Raw genomic sequence first — 18,376 nt, forward strand, 5'->3', positions numbered from 1 at the left:
TCGCTTCAGATCTAAAATTTTGACATAAGCCAGGCAACTCCAAGTAGGGGTGGAAAAATGGATCAGGGAGCGCCGAGCTGGCCTGCGCACCTGCCAAAAAATGGAGGGTTGGGATTTTGAGTCCGCCTACCCGTTTCGCCCGCCTCACCAAAACAAAATCCCCACGGGCAGAATACATAATGGGGCGGGGTTGGCCCGCTAGCCCATTAAAAAAAATTGAAAAAAAAAACTACCTAAAAAAGGTCCATGACCCATTTTGAAAAAAAATGCATATGGCCCAATAATAATATCCATTAAAAAAACACATGAGTAAAAGTAATGACCTAGATTTCTCTCTCACAACATCAGTAGTGCTACAGACGTCCTTTTCACATTGTCGTCGTCTTGCTCGCGGCGAATCTCTCTCAGCCTCCACTCCAGGTTCTTCTTTCAGTGACTCTCTCTTATCTTGCTTGAGTGTGTGGCTATATCCATTGCAAAGATTTTCTTAATGAAAAATATTTTCATTTCTCACGCATTTTCAGTTTTGAATTAAAATGTGAAGTATTTTCAGTTTTCACGCATTTTCAACCGGCAATTATATGCTCCTTACTAGACAAATTGCAATTTTCAGTTTAAATCTTGTATGCAGATAAATTCCAATTATATATCTGCTATTTTCAGTCGGCAATTTATCTACAACTTTAAGAAATGACCGATGCTGGATATATCTGTAACTTTCAGTCGACAATTTATCTAATGAGAATGCATATATACTGGATAGAATGCTAATGATAAAATTCTAATGATAGAATGCATATATACCGGATAGAATGCTAATGATAGAATGCATATACCAATTTGTTATAACACACTACCTTCTAATATTAACTGGATAATAAAATTTAAGTTCTGGAGACATATATAACTATATAACATGGTGTAATTGTGTTCTTATTGACATGTTTTCATATTAATTATGCTTTGTTTTCATATTATACATGCTTTGCTTAAATTTCGGTATTTAATTTAATTTTAATAATAAACTACCTTTAAATGCAAATAAAATATTTTGTAAGGAAATATTCAATCTTTAAGTATTGAGTAAGAACACAGTATTAAAAATGAATACTTGATCTCTCAATTAAATCAAAATAAAGATGGAAAAAACAACTTTACTCATAATTTATACATTCTATGATAAAGAACAAAGTTGAAGGTTGTTGTTTATTGTCTGTTCTGTTTTATTGTTGTTTGTTTTTCAAGTTCTATGATGCATGCATGCTTGTAATATTTATTAGCTTTACTGCTTGTATTGTAGTGTCTATGATGCATGATATATTTAATGACTCATCCTATCCTTACACTTTAAAATAATATTTAATAAGTGGTTTTTTAATATTTAATTTTGTGTTTATTGTGTTTTAGGACTTAGTTTTGATATGGATTTTTTTGCTCCAATTGATGAGAGTGGTGATGTAGATTTGGACCTAACTGTGGAACAAGATTGTGAGTCGATGGAACCTAATAGTAATATTTTAGGGGAACATAGTAAAATGAAGATCACTAAGAGAAAGAAGAAATCTCAGGTGGGGGAGTTTCTTTACTATGATAGAAGGGTTGGATAATGAGGGAAGGTAAAGAGCAAAATGCAATGCATGTGGTCTATCATATGTCTGTGGAGGAAAACGATATGAGACAACTTCTCTAAAACGTCATCTTGAAGTTTGTAATAAAGTTAATTTTGGAGATGTTGGTCAGATGATGTTAGACATGCAAGGAAATCTAAAATCATTAAAGGTTGATAATTTGGTATCTCGTGAAATGTGTGCTCGACTAAGTATCAAGCGAGATCTTCCTTTTAAATTTGCTGAGTTTGAAGAACTTACAACTTGGCTTCAGTACTTGAATCTTGATTACACTCCTATCACTAGAAATGCCGCAAAGGTTAATGGTGTGAGAATATACAAAAGGGAAAAGGAAAATATTAAGATTGAAATGACCAACACTCCTTATAGGATTTCTTTAACTTCTGATTTATGGACATCAATTAATACTGAGGGCTATATTACTTTAACTGCTCATTATGTTGATAAAAATTGGAAGTTAAACAGTAAAATCCTCAACTTTTGTCACATGCCTCCTCCTCACACTGGTTTTGAGTTGTGTAAAACAATATCTGAGGTTTTGACTAATTGGGGAATAGAGAAGAAGATTTTTACCATTACTCTGGATAATGCTTCTGCGAATGATGTCATGCAGCAAACTTTGAAGAGTCAACTAGCCTTGCAAAATTGGTTGCTATGTAAAGGGGAATTCTTTCATGTTTGTTATTTTGTACATATCTTAAATCTAATTGTGTAAGAGGGTCTTAAAGTAGCTTCGGGTGCTTTGAAAAAGATTAGGGAAACCATCAAACATGTGAAAGGTTCAGAGAGTAGGATGGTAAAATTTAAGCAATGCATTGATATGGTTGGCAATATTTTGATATATCAAGTGGGTTGGTTACAGATGTGCCTACTGGAATTCAACATATTTGATGATTACAAGTGCTCTTAAATATCAACGTGCATTTGAAAACCTTCATTGTTATGATGCAAATTATACAAGTAATCCTTCAAAATAAGAGTGGGTGAGACTTGAAAAAATGAGTAGGTTCTTGTTTCCATTTAATAAAATTACCATTTTGATGTCCAGAACAAGCCATCTCACTTCCAGTTTTTACTTCTTGCAAATTTGGAAAATTCAACATCTTTTGATAGACAACCAAAAAGATGTAGATGAAATTATAAAAAAAATGGTTGAAAGCATGATTTTGAAATTTGAGAAGTATTGGGATGAATATAATGTTGTTCTTGCATTTGGGGTTATCTTATATCCAAGAATGAAGTTGGACTCATTGGGATATTGTTATAAAGTGATTGATCCACTAAATTGGGATTTGAAGTTGGAAAACATAAAGCTGAAATTATACAAGTTGTTTGCGGAATATTCTATTTCTTCTTTAAATGCTTCAATTATTCCTCCTACTACCTCTTCAACTATGTCAACTGACACAAGCCTATCTGATATAAGTTTTTTATTCATGATTTACTAATTGGTTTCTTACAAATAATATGAAATCACGATTTACTAATTGGTTTCATTTAACTTTATGTTATTATTCAATTGTCATAATTTTAGGAAATTAGAATGGGTAGACAACAATTTACTACAACTAAAAGAAATGGACAAAGTCAGCTTGACATGTATTTGGAAGAGCCGACTTTAGATCTTGATTACACAAAATATTTGGATGTACTAGAATGGTGGAAGAACACTAGACATAAATTTCCCGAACTTTCAGTAATGGCTCGAGACTTGTTAAGCATTCATATTACCACGGTTGCATCTGAATCTTCCTTTAGTATTGATTCTAGAGCGCTTAACAAGTATATAAATCGACTATTGTCTGAAAATGTTGAAGCATTGCTTTATTCTCGCAATTGGTTGCATGCCTTTGATGATGGTAATTATTTTTAGTATGAATAAAGTTATCTACTATTTTTTAATATTTTTTCTAACCATTTAATTTATTTTATTGTTTTGTAATGTAGATGGAAATGATGATGACAATGAAGATGAAAAAGAAAGTCCAATTTGTTCTAAGAGTGCATCTAATATTCTTGACCTTGATGATTAGGATTTAGTTTTAGAATGCTTCACTCTTATTTTATTAGGCAATGCTATTATGCTTTTGGTTGGTTGAACTTAAACTTTGATGTTGTACTTAATACTTATTATGGTTTTGGTTGGTTGAACTTAAACTTTTGTTGCTTGATGGTTAAAAGTTAATGGTTGCTTGATGGTCTAACTTAATATTTATTTTGGTTGGTTGAAACTTGAAAGTTAATACTTGTTGGTGGTTTCTACTTCTATTTTAGGTAAATACTTGTTGAAGGTTCTATTTTTGATTGAAGGATAATACTTTGATGATTTTAGTCTTTTGCCATTTATGCTTTCTAATTGTTGGTTTGATGCTTTCTTATTGAAATGTAAAAAAATAGCCTTTTAATTTCTTAAAAAATGAAAATAAAATAAAATAAAATAAAATAAAATAAAATAAAATAAGGTGGACAAACCCTCCGCCCACCAACCCGCTACCTTGGCGGGGCGGGCTAGATTTTCATGCCCATTTCAACTTGGCGGACAAGCTCGCCCCGCTTCTCTTTTGGAGGGCTTTAGGCGGGGTGGGACGGGCGACCCATTTTGCCACCCCTAACCCCAAGTTCTAAAGTAAGACAAATTTTATTGTGTTTTCTTCAATATCTCATATGGAGAGATCTTACTTTTAAAACTGAGAACTCTATTTAGGACATAGAAAACTATAAACAAATCCCCACCCACCACCAATAGCGAGATTAACCACAAAAATTCAATATGATAGCAATGACGAGTTCAATAAGATTTATAATCTTTCTTTTTTCTTTTCCATTCATTTCATGAGAATGTGGTGCAGTTGTTTCATGTACAATTCCATGATGTATATAAAAGTCATTAAATAAACTAAAATTATATTTAGTTCCCCTATCACTACGAAGTCTCTTAATTTTCTTACTAAATTGATTTTCAATTTGGTTCATAAAAGTCTTAAATATATCAAGTGCTCCACTTTAGTTATTTTTAAATTAACTTTCAATTTCATTCATAAAATCTTGAACATATTAATTTCACAAAAATATCATCCTTAGTGATGGTGTAGAAATCTACCCCAATAAACTGACTAAATGTGGCATTTATTAAGAAGAAAAAACTAGAAATAAGATTCTTTATAACCTCAGAAGTATGCAGGACATCCTTTAAGATTAAAGTCTTTTCAGAGGTGGATTTCAGCTCCACTTCTCCAATTCCGAAAACATTAGTGGTGTGAACACTTTCTTATTTTTCAATATTTGTGTATGTTTTGAATATTGCACAATCATAAGACATGACAAGAGGAGTCAGTGTCTATCCACCAACAATCAAATGAACCAAAAATGTTGATTTTAGTGATCATAGCATTAAAATTTCTCATAAATCAATTCAATTTGTGTATTAGAGACAACACTTGAAGGTAAGAAAAATACACAAGAATTGGGAGTTGAATTGTGTAAGCTTTTTCACTTTTGGCTTATGATGATTAGTTTCAGATTTTGAACAAGTTCAGAGTTTGAACATAGAATAGTAAGCAGCAGAATAATAAAGTTCAGAAGTAAGTAAATCAACACACAAAGATTTATCCTGGTTTCTCTCATCAACTGAGAGTAATCCAGTCCCCTTGTTCAACACGAGATTTTGACTATAATTAGACTGATTACAATTTGCTCAAGTATACTACCAAGAGACTTCAACTTACTCAATCACACCTGAAAGAGACTTATGCTCAAGCACACCTGCAAGAGACTTCTGCTCAATCACACCTGAAAGAGACTTCACTTGCTCAAGCGCACAACCAAGAGACATCATTTGCTTATACACACAAGTATAAGACTTTCACTGCTGAAGCAACTCTGCAAGAGACTTCCTCTATTTTAAACAAACAGTTTAGCAGAAATGATAACAATTATACTTTGATACAAAATTAGAAGTATATTAGTTGCACAACAAATACAAATGTTCTTAACTCTTAATATTTCTAAGATACAAAAAGATAAGAAATCTTAAGATCTTATGCAATAACATTTATAAGTAATAGCTCAAATTTATGCTCAAGATGTTCTGATATTAAGTTGTTGTGTTGTAGTGTTGTAACCTTCCTTCAAATCTTCAGCTTCCTTTTATAGAGGAAGAGAAAGAGTCGTTGGAGGGTTCAACATGAGAGCTAACTTCGTGAAGAAGAATGCCAAGAGAGGTGTTGGATAATGTATCTGGTTAGAAGCATTATCCACTAAATAAAGGCATTGCTCAAAACATATTTCAAAGTACTAGGTATCTACAAAAAGGTATAACATACTTAAGAGGTCACATCACCATTCCTTGAGCCTTGCAAAATTAAACCCTAGTTGATTATCTCCAGAAATTTGGCGCTTTGGCAAGACTAGTCTGCTTTTGGTACAAAGTATGGATCAAATACACATTTATCTTTTAGAGTCTGAGTTGTCATCAGAGGCTGGAACTCTATGATCAGAGTTTGAACCTTTAGAGGTAGAACAACCTCGTTCAGAGTCTGATCCTTCAGAATCATCATATTCTAATATTCCATAATCTGAGATACTCTGGTTCTCCACATATGCTTTTAACAAGGTCTATTCAGAGTTGAATACTAAGCTTGTGATCCTGCATATTTGAACATATGTTAGTATACCCACTTGTTGTTTAAATACTTTGTTATCATCAAAATCCAAGGGATGTGAATAAATCTTGTTCCAACAATCTCCTCCTTTTTGATGATGACAGACAAATGTATTTAAGAATAATAGTTGGTCAGTTTAACTAGCTTGAATACATCAGAGTCTGAGGTTTGTAATCTCCATCCGAGTCTAATAGTCCATAGGTTGAGTTTTGTAAGCTCCCCCTAAGTACTATCCAAGTTAGTTAAACTTATTTTGATAAGATAATGTTCAGATGATAGCAATATCCAAATAATTATGGTTCAGGTATATTAAAAGCATTCAATAAATACTTTTAATCCTCTTAAATACTCCCATGAATTTCTCCCCCTTTAGTCATCAACAAAAAGATAATAAATGCATATACTGATGACTAATAAGCATATGTACCACAGACTTCAAGATGGTCAAAGGAAGACTGTGAATCTTTCAAGGAACGGTAATCATAGAGGTACAAGACTCAAAGAACACAATCTTCAAGATAAAGGAGATTTGAAATATACATCCTCTAGTCACAGTTATAAGAAACAACAAAAATTTAGGTTCATTGAATAATTGATGTATCTGATATATAATAATGACCAGATACATCATTTATTCAATGAATCTAAAAAAAATTGTGTTGCTTATAATAGTGACAGGAGGGTGTACCTCTATAAGAGTATATGCAGAAACAATACCAAAACACACATAACTCTAGAGTTTCTCTGGGTAGACACAAGAATGGGCAAAAGAAAGACATTCAAGGAAGATAAGAGAGATTTTGCAAAAGAGATACACAATTTGATGAGAAAGAATGCAAGAAAAGAGAAGAATAGGGTTGAGGAAATAACAAAGTCTCAGAGATCCACAACAACAGATGAAGAAGGCACAGCTAGTGGATTCGCTGAGGAGAAGAAGACGAATGATCAAGTCTGAAAACATATGTAATAGTTTTTAGGATCAGATCATGTAATGTCTTATGAATGAATAAATTTTCCATTCATTTTCGAATAGTCACAAACTTCCTTTGACATTCTCAACTATGATAATGCTTTTTAATCAGTCAGTAAGAAAAATAAGAAAGATAAAACAAAGAAAGAAAATAAAGAATAAAATAGATAAGCCATATAGATAAAGCACAAAACAGTAAAAACAACTAAACAGAAGAAAAAGATCCATGCAAAGAGACCACCTTGACCATAAAAGAATAAATAACTTTCAAAGCTTTTGGAATCTTAAACTTATCTCCTCGGACTTTTGAAGTAACCTCAACCATAGTTATCATAACCCATTGTTGAATGAAAAGTTCTGAAAGAAATATTCCATAAGGAATGAAGGATGACTTTTCCTTATGAAAGGATTTGAGGTTCAACTTCATATATTCAAACATCACTTAGGGAAGGTTGATCTTCTGATATGAATAAAAATAAGTAGAAAATCTATTTAATAAATATCTAGATAGCCTAGACTTTTGTTCTTTGATAGAAGGTTTGATATCAAAATTTGATACCAGAATGATGCCTTAGAGTTAAGATTATAAGCCTTAGATAAGTCTAACAGATTATCAAAGATAAGATGATAAGGCAAAGAGGATTCCTAAATAACATATCTAGAACCATATCTTCATCCTCATTGTGTATTACATTAGCAATAGAAGTGGGAGTGATGGTGATAGGAACAACATGTACTACATAAAGAATAGCATATTCTAGATTAAGTTATTTGATGGAAGCATTTACCTAGAATTCCTTGATCAGGTTAGGGTAAGTAGGACCATATAGCATACCAAAGAAATTATCCCAACCATTTTGGGAGACAAATCTTTGAAGATCAAACCCATGAGTCACCATCTCTTCAAAATAAGCAAGTCCTTCAATGGTGACTACTAACTGGTTTTACATATCAAGAATAGATCTAGAGGATATCTTAGAAAAGGGAATAAATTGAAATATTTTTCTAAAGATATAGCTAATGAATTATCAAAAAGATGCAAGAAAATTGTCTTTGCACTCAGTCCTTTGAAATATTATCTTTTAGAAACAAAAAAGAAAAACAAATAACAAGTATGAAAACGTGAGGTGATGACAAAGGAGCATATCCAAAGAAATCAAGAAGTTTCACATCATTACCCAACAGTCTTTATCCAAACAGCTATTGTGCAAGATAATTATCAGATTTTTAAGTGCTATCTGAAGCAAATGGCCCACTTTTAGAGTCTTAAAATATGATAATCTTTCAGAAGCCGCTTTTCATCAGAGGCGGTTTCCATACATTGAGTGAATCTACTTTTGAGCAACATTAAATTCGGATACTCTAGTCAGAAACAAGCATTAATCTTAAATAAAGATCGTGTTCATATTCTTTTTGATAAAATCAAATCTTTCAATAGCCAAGGGTTTTGTAAATATGTCAGCCCATTGATGATCAATATCAATGAATTAAATATCTATAACTCCCTTCTGAACATAGTCTCTAATGAAATGATGTTTAATTTCGATATGCTTAGTTCTAGAGTGTTGAATTTGATTCTTTGCTAGACAGATAACAATAGTATTATCACAGAAGATAGGGATACTACTTCCACAAATATGATAATCTTCTAGTAGATATTTCATCCATAGTAGCCGTGTGCAACATTTAACGACAAAGATTTATTCTGCTTCTGCTGAAGATATAAAAATAGTTGTGTGTCTCTTGCTAGCCCAGCATATTAGGTTTTCACCTATGAATAGACAATTTCCACTAGTGGATTTTCTTTCAATTATCTCCCCAACATAGTTAGCATCACAAAATCTAACCATCTTATAATCTAGGGATTTTTTTATAAAGAAGTGTCAAATTTATTGTTCCTTTCAGATACCTAAAGATTCTCTTAACAATTGTTAAGTGAGTTTCTCTAGGATCTAATTAAAACATTGCACATAGATAGACACTGAAAAAAATATCAGGCCTAGAAGCTGTGAGGTAAAGGAAAGAACCGATCCTACCTCTGTATAGCTTTTGATTCACCTTAGAGTTACTTTCCTCCTTGTTCAGACTACACATTGGATGCGTAGAAGTTGCCATAATCTTTCAGTCTTCAAGATTAAACTTCTTTAGAAGTTACTTTGTTTACTTAGACTGATGAACATAAGTTCCATCTTTGCCTTGATTGATTTGGATTCCCAGGAATAATTTCAATTCTCCCATCATGCTCATCTCAAATTTAGCCTGCATAGTCTTAGAAAACTCTTGACACATAGAGGTATTAGTGGAACCAATTATGTCATTAACATAAATTTAAACAATTAATATTTTTTGTTCAGAGTCTTTCTGAACAGTGTAGTGTCAACTTGGCCCTTTTCAAAACCATTTTCCAACAAGAAATTACTCAATATCTAATACCAAACTCTAGGAGCTTGTTTGAGTCCATAAAGTAATTTCTTAAGTTTAAACACATAGTCTGGGTGGACTGAGTCCTCAAATCCAGGGGGTTGTTTGGCATACACCTCTTCAAAAATGACTCCATTTAAGAAGGCACTCTTAACATCCATTTGATAAAGAAAAATATCACGATTAATAGAATTCCTGATTGCGCTAACCTTGCACCTGATGCAAAGGTTTCAGAGAAATCTATAACTTCCTATTAATTGTAATCTTAAGCTATAAGTCGAGCCTTATTTCTTACCACCTCTCCTTGATCATTCAACTTGTTTCTGAACACCCACTTTGTTCTAATAATATTCTTCTGACTTGGCCTGGGAACCAAATTCCAAACATCATTCCTCTAGATCTGGTTCAGCCCTTCCTGCATAGCCACAATCCATGAATCATATGGTAAATCTTCTTCAATCTAAGAAGGCTCAATCGAGGAAATGAATCCTAGCATAGAGATTTCATCTCTGAATGCAGATCTCGTCCTCAAGGCAATCATTCTTATTTCCAATTATTAGATCTTCTCGATGTGAATATTTATATTTGAAGGACTTCTTAGGATGAGTAGAAACTTATGAACCATATTGGGCTTCTTTAAAGTTTGAAGCTTCTGGGTGAGCTTCAGAGATAGGAACAGTTTCAGGTTCACCATCTTCTGACCCATCAACTTCTGAACTTCTAACTTCTGAAAATCCAACTTCTGAATGCACTTCAGAAACACGCATATATGCCTAACTTTCAGAGTTATACACTATGTATGCTTTAGGGCGATCAGAGTATCCTAAAAAGATACTCTTTTGAGCCTTAGCCTCAAATTTCTTCAGATAGACTTTGTTGTTCAAAATGTAACAAGCACAACCAGACTGATGAAAGTAAGATATGCTTGGCTTTCTTCCATTAAACAACTCATATGATGTTTTGTTCAGAATTAGTCTGATATAGATCATATTCTGAACATAACAATAAATATTAACCGTTTTTGCCCACAAGTATTTAGGAAGCTGATTCTCATAGATCATGGTTCTAGCCATTTCTTGCAATTATATGTTCTTTCTTTATACAAACCCATTTTGCGGTGGAGTTCTATGAGAAGAGAACTCACGGATAAGTCCATGTTTATCACAAAAAATATTAAAAGGTTCCTTTTTAAACTCACTACCATGATCACTTCTGACTTTTAGAATTTTTAGTTCTTTTTCAGATTTAGCTTATGTGCAAAAGATGTTGAATACCTCATATGATTCATTTTTGGATCTGATGAATTTCACCCAAGTCCACCTCTTGTAATCATCAAGAATGACCAATCCATACTTCTTCCCATTTATTGAAGCAGTCCCAATAGGACCAAATAAATCAATGTGAATAAGTTCTAAAGGTCTAGAGGTTGAGACAATGTTTTTGATTTGAAATAAGATTATTAATCTTTCCTACTTGACATGCTCCATAGAGAGCATATGAGTGATAATCAAGATACGGAAGCCCTTAAACAATTTTTGGCTTACTAAGTTTAGAGATGAACTTCCAGTTAGCATGACCTAACCTTTTATGGCAGACCCGTTTTTCATCACTCATTGACATAAGAAAAACAACATTTTGGTCAGTTAATTCTGAAAGATTAATTTTATAAACATTTTCCTTCCTCTTACCTTTGAACAAAATGAATTTGCCAGACTCATTGATAACTGAGCAGAAGTTTTTATTAAACAAAACTTCATAACTACTATCGTAAAATGGACTTATGCTCAGAAGTTTATGTTTAAGTCGACTCATTCACCAAACATTATTGATAGAGATTATGGAGTTACCAATAGTGCCCATACCAATACCTTCCCTTTTTGCCCTCCTCCAAACCCCACAATTCCTTCCTCCTTCAAAGTCAAGGTTTGGAACATAAGCTTTTCTCATGTCATATGACACTGTCCAGGTACCAAGATTGTTGCCTTGTTTCTCCTCTTAGGCATATCTGTAGCGAAAATAATTTGAGATTTAGGTACCCATACTCTTATAGGTCCTCAATTGTTAGTTTTGACAGACTTTCTTTTATTTTGAGCCTTTTTATGATAAAATGGTCTATACTCATTCCAGATTTTTTGCTTATAAAAGTGTTGTCTAGGATAAGTTTTGACATTTGAACCCTTCAGAACCTTTGGTCAATAGGTCTTAGGCTCCACTTTCTTTAGAACATTTGACTTGGGATTTTTAGGTTCTGGATTTTTCAGAACCTTTGATTTTTGAATGTTAGGTTTTGATATCTTCAATGCCTTTGATTTTGACATCTTAATTAATGATTTGTTCAGAACCTTTGATTCTTTTATCTTAGGTTCTGATTGGTTTAGAATTTTACCTTTATTAGAAGCACACACAAAACACATTTTCAGCACTGCTTGAAGAAGAAGCATTTGAGGTTTTCAAGAGTTGATCTTAGAATTAGCATATTTCTCATTGTAACCCAGAACTTTTCTTTTGCTCTTACTTACTCCATATATCATGGAAGTAAGTTTTGTTCTTTCAAGACCACCTATGATAAAGTCTTGAAGAGCTATCTCATGGTCACTCAAGTTTTTATCAGATGTTTTATTTACTTTAGCAATGTTATCTTTCTGCAAAAGATTCAACTTTATTTTGAGAAATTCTCAGTTCTTCTTTTAGAAGATAACATTCATTTTTCAATGTTTTCATGAGTCTTTATTTATCTTGACAATAACTCATGAGTTCTTGAATAAAAGAAATTAAATCAGAACGAGATAGATTATAAAATACCTTGTCTTCTCCATCAGAATCTGAACCAAAGGTTGACTCATATTTTGTATCTAAGGGTGTGAGAACCATTAGATCCATATTCGCCTCTCCCTCATCTTTGTCTGGGTCGTCTTAGTTATCAAGTTCATCCCATATTGCCATAGGAATTTTCTTGAATTTACTTCTAAAGCTATTATTATGGAAGCTTCCTTTCGTTGGTCTTTCTTTCTATAGATCAGGATAATCAACCCTAAAATGACCAGGCTTCTTACATTTGAAGCAATTCTTATGATCATATACTTTTTCGTTAGGACTAGACCCTCTGAAGTCATTGTTGTTACCAGAGAATCTTTTTTTCTTTCTTGTCAATTGTTGAAACCTTATGATGATAAAGTCGATTTCATCCTCATCATAGTTACCATCAAAAACTTCTTCATCAGAAGCTTCTTCTGATTTCCATATTTTAGAGGATCTAAAGACTTTACAACCAGATCTTTCAGCTAAATATTTTAACACCATTGTTCTATATTTTTTCACCGGCTCATCTCCATTCAGTTCCATTTCATGGATCTTAAGATTGCTTATCATACTTTCAAGGCTTAGCTTATTTAGGTATTTAGCCTCCTGAATAGTTTTGACCATAGGTCTGCATTTAGCAGGGAGACTTCTCAAGATTTTCATAACATGGTTAGTCGTAGTGTAACTTTTTCTTAGGACCTGAAAGCCTGATACAAGATTTTGAAACCTAGAAAACATGGTTTCAATGTCTTCATCATCATTCATCCTAAACAATTCATAGTGCTGAATAAGAAGATTATCCTTAGCCTCATTTACTTGTTGGTTCCCTTCATAGGTAGAACACAGGGATTCAAAAATAGTCTTAGCAATAGACTTATCAATGATTTTTATGTATTCCGAGTGAGGTGGAGCCTGACAGCCATGTCAATGCCATCTTCAAGGATATCCCATAGTTCACCACCATGGCTAATGATGTAAGTGTACATTTTGGTTTTCACCATTCGAACTGGGTGGAATCACAACTAAATGAAGGTTTTTTAGCAGAATAATGACTTTTCTCATTAGTATTACAGTCATAAGGAACACTTTTCATGATAGGGAAAGAATTTTTCTCAAGATCGTTTATTGTACCATGGTGAAGTGTTTAGCACAGACCGTGATCCGATACCAACTGAAGGTGAGCAAAATACACAAGAAGTTGGGGTTTAATTGTGTAAGCTTTTTCACTTTTGGCTTCTGATGAAGAGTTTTAGATTCTGAATAAGTTCAGAGTCTGAACACAAAATAGTAAGCAGCGGAATGATAAAGTTCATAAGCAAGTAAATCAACACACAAAGACTTATCATGGTTCCTCTCCTCAACTGAGAGTAATTCAGTCCCCTTGTTCAACACGAGATTTTTACTATAGTTAGACTGATTACAATTTGCTCAAGCACACTAGCAAGTGACTTCAACTCACTCAATCACACCTGAAAGAGACTTCTACTAAAGCACACCTGCAAGAGGCTTATGCTCAATCACACCTGAAAGAGACTTCACTTGCTCAGGCACATAGGTAAGAGACTTCTTTTGCTTATACACACAAGTATAAGACTTTCCCTGCTCAATTAATTTACAAGAGACTTCATCTACTTTAAATAAATTGTTCAGTAGAAATGATAACAACTATATTTTGATACACAATCATAAGTATAATAGTTGTACAACAACCACAAAGGTTTTTAACTCTTAAGATTTCTAAGATACAAAAGGATAAGAAATCTTAACATCTTATGTAATAACAGTTATAAATAATAGCACAAACTTATGCTCAAGATGTTCTGATGTTAAGTTGTTATGTTGTAGAGTTGTAACCTTCCTTCAAATCTTCAGCTTCCTTTTATAAAGCTAGAGAAAGAGTTTTTAGAGGGTTGAACATAAGAGCTAACTTTGTGAAGAATCATGCCAAGAGAGATGTTGGAGAATGTATCAAATTAGAAGCATTGTCCACTAAATAAAGACATTGTACACAACATCTTTCGAAGTACTAGGTATCTACCAAAAGGTAAAACATACTTAAGAGGTCATATCATCATTCCTTGAGCCTTGCAAAATGAAACCCTAGTTGACTCTCTCCAAAAATTTGGTGATTTGACAAGTATGGTATGCTTTTGGTACATAGTACAGATCAGAGACACATTTATCCTTTAGAGTGTAAGCTGTCATTAGAGGCTGGAGCTCAATGATCAGAGTTTGAACCTTCAGAGGCAGAACCAACTCGTTCAGAGTCTGATCCTTCAGAATCATCAGATTCTGATCTTCTAGAATTTGAGACACTTTGCTTCTCCATATATGCTTTTAACAGGTCTATTCGGAGTTGAATATTAAGCTTGTGATCCTGCACACTTGAATATATGTTAGTATACCCACTTGTTCTTTAAGTACTTTATTATCATCAAAATCCAAGGGATGCGAACAAATCTTGTTCCAACAACATTTGGATTAGGCTTGCTCTTACATTTCTTAACTATATGACCTAGTTTTCAATAATTAAAGTGAGAGAACACAACAGTGTCATTCCTTTGAGGTGGTAGTTATTGCATAGCAATTAGGGCCCTTGAAGGGTTCATATTTTCAATTCGACTCACAACATTGTAGTTCTTATTCTGAATGCTTTTCCAGATATAGCTTCAGAACCGCTCTGAATTTCTTTATGTTGTTTGAGAAAACCAAGACTTTTTCTTTTTTAATCTTGTCTCTGAGGCTCTTCTTCAATTTGAAGGTGAGTAATCTGACCCTTAATTGAAAATTCTTTTGTTTCGTAGCGAAGCAAATTTTTTAAATTTTAAACTATGAGGTAGTTTGTAAATAATAACATCAATTTAAATTTATTCATATAAGACATACTTTAAGTGATTATCTCATGAATATTTTGAAGTTCGTGATTTTGAGCCTTCATAGGCCTTTCATTTACCATCTGATACAATAGGTAGCAACTAACAACATGCTTTTTTGCTTCAACCTCTTAGATATCATACTTATTTTTTAGTTTCTCCAAAACGTGTTTTACATTATCACAACTAATGTATTAATTTTACATATCATTTATGAGTCCATTCGAAAGATGATTTTTATAGAAATATGCATTCTCTTTCTATAAGACGATTTCTCCCTTTGGTTGTAAATCCATTACTTAAATATGTGCATGAGATTCAGTTTCACTAGAATTAATAGTTACATTTGAATCCACATATTCTTACGGTTGGTTTGCTCGTTTGGTTTAGAAGGAACAGCGAGAATTTGACGATCGTAACATTGAATAATTTTTTCAAGGTTAAGAAAAATCAATTTTTTTCGTTGCCAACATTTGAAATGAATTCCCTCAAACTCGAACGATTTGTCAAAGACAACAAAAGAAACCCCAATAATTTCTTCGACAGTCATGACAGTTCGAAAACATCTTAAAATTGTTGTTTCACATTTTTTGAAAATTGTTACAAAAGAAATTAATTGGTCAAGTCACAGACCATGTCGCTCTCTTTAAGACATTTCGTGGAACTTCCCAAAATTATGGAAACATTCAATCAACCCCGACGCCTCTAGGATAAAACAGTCAAGTTCTATATTGTACGATTGTTACTCGCACGGTAGATAATTGATTTAAAAATACACTCTCTGATGGTACAAATACCAATCAAATATATATGATATAAATATAACTCATATTATCTGATATAAATATCAGTCGTAATAATTTCTCAACGGTGGGAAATTTAAATAATTGTCCAAAGAGAATTAAATAATGATCATTTGACCACTAAAACTAAATTCTCAAATAAAAAGTAGTTTAAATAATTCTCTAAATCGATGATAAATTTAAATAATTCTATAGAGAAAATTAAATAATGGTTCTTTGACGACTCAAAGAATTTTTAAACAAAGATAAATTCAAATAATTCTTTAAAGATAATTCAAAAAAATATTCAAAAAATTCAACGTGTAGAGATAAACAGAGATAAACGAAGAGTAGTTCATACTTTAACAATTTAAAAAATATAAAATAATAAGAGTGAGTAAGAAAAAACAGCAGGAATTCTTAGTGTGTTATATAATGAAATAAGTTAGTTAAGATATTACGTGGAAGTAAGAAACTTTTTCAATTAACACTTAAACACTTATTTTTAACTATTACCTCGGACAATTGTTTCATTTTTACAGTTGAATTGAAAGATATTCAAATCTTTCTGTTTGCATGGTATCATGGTAATAATATTATTATTCTCACTAGAAGCATAGCCAAAAGAAATAAGATAATCGTTGTTTTTAACTAAATCAGACCATTACTAAATGCCGTCTAGCATCCATTCTTAGATCTTCTTTCATCTTTCTGATAAAATTTTCGAACTTTTGGTTTAACTCTTCTGTACTTAATATACAACTTTCTTCTTCTTCTTCTACATAATCTTCTTCTTCCTCTTCTTCTATATTGTTTTCTTCAATTACAACGAAATCAAATTCTGATCCTTTATCTTCCACTTCGTCGTCTCCATCAAATAGTTCAACTTCTTCTTCTTCTACCTCCTTCATCTCTTCTTCTTCTTCTTCACCTATTAAAATCATCTTTTCTATGTTTTCTTCTTCTACTTTTTCTTCCTCTTCTTCAGCACCTTGTTCATCTAATTCACACGTTCTCTTCTCACCTTCTCTCTCCAACATTGGCTTATTAACCTCAACATCGAGGATATGAGATTGCGAACCTTCTTCATCTTCAACTTCAATATATTGTGCAGATGATAAATATTGTGAGTCATTGGAAGGTTTATCATCATCGGTATCACAAGAAGAACTTGAGAAAGATTTGGTTAAACCAACAAAAACAAGGAGACCATTACAAAGGATGAACATGCTGTTCTTGTCTATGTTGTGAGTATAGAGTTGAAAAGGTAAAGTAGAGAAATAGAATTTGAAGTAATGGAGGAAAACAAATAAGGAAGAAGGTGAAAAGATGAAGGAAAATAAAGATAGTGTAATGAGTAATTGTGTAAATTTAATGAGATTGGAATTAGTCTTCATCCCCTGAGTTAGTGTTGCTATGATTTGGTATTTGAGTTGACAAGTAGTGTTCATACTGTTCACTCTTCTGAAGGAATGAAAAGAAACTAGAGAGGGATTGGTAAATATATGGAGATGGTTTGGTAAGTTAAAGGCATGAAGGACTCATTATTTATAGTGGTGAATGGTGTGTGGAGAGGGTGTCTCTATTATTATTTTTGTTGGTTTTTGAAAAGAATTAGAGGCCAATCAAATCATGGTATATCATAAAATAGATGTTAGGGATCAAATTATTATAGCTTAACTCTACTATTCATAAATAATAAAATGATGTTTTACAATGTACATATTTGCGTATGGTAGAACACCTAATACACTTGTGTATTATAGAATTAATTCAAATTATATATAGTATAATATGAATTAGAGGTTGACTAATGTTGTTCATAGGTGCATAAAAATATGACTTAAACCTTAAAATCAATAGTCCATTACACAGAGCTATCACTCCCACCCTATTACACAGGCTTAATTGTTTCCATAAATGTGCATAGTTGTATTTGGCAGATGGCATGTTAGGCATATGACAAAGATTACATCTATTCATGAAGATATTTTGTCATGTACATGATAGGTACTTCAAGGATAAGTAGTAGTAGCTAGTTGTCATGTATTATTTGTCATAGAAATATGTAACTTTTATCTTCTTCAATATGAACAAATTGAGGTTTGGTTGTCAAGTAGCGTTCATGCCATTCAAATTGACGGGTGATGCCGCAAGAAAGAGGAGAGAGTGCCAACATTATTCAAGCTGTTTGTTTCGACCGACTTCAAGTTGACAGTACCGCATGTACGATGTACTATTT

At 32.7% G+C, this 18,376-nt stretch overlaps 1 protein-coding gene across 1 annotated transcript; it reads right to left on the reverse strand.

Moving 5' to 3' along the window:
- Positions 1-16,764: 16,764 nt before the first annotated feature.
- On the reverse strand, positions 16,765-17,635 carry LOC127121053 (uncharacterized). Its single transcript, XM_051051670.1, has one exon. The coding sequence runs from the start codon at positions 17,583-17,585 to the stop codon at positions 16,791-16,793; it is 795 nt and encodes a 264-aa protein (XP_050907627.1). The 5' UTR covers positions 17,586-17,635; the 3' UTR covers positions 16,765-16,790.
- Between the last annotated feature and the right edge of the window lie 741 nt (positions 17,636-18,376).

This window comes from Lathyrus oleraceus, chromosome 2, assembly GCF_024323335.1.
Source record: "Lathyrus oleraceus cultivar Zhongwan6 chromosome 2, CAAS_Psat_ZW6_1.0, whole genome shotgun sequence".
In the NCBI taxonomy this organism is placed as follows: Eukaryota; Viridiplantae; Streptophyta; class Magnoliopsida; order Fabales; family Fabaceae; genus Lathyrus; species Lathyrus oleraceus.

What these genes read in the sequence shown, in the direction of transcription:
- LOC127121053 (XM_051051670.1), bottom strand. Translation starts at nt 17,585, where the DNA reads ATGAACACTACTTGTCAACTCAAATACCAAATCATAGCAACACTAACT.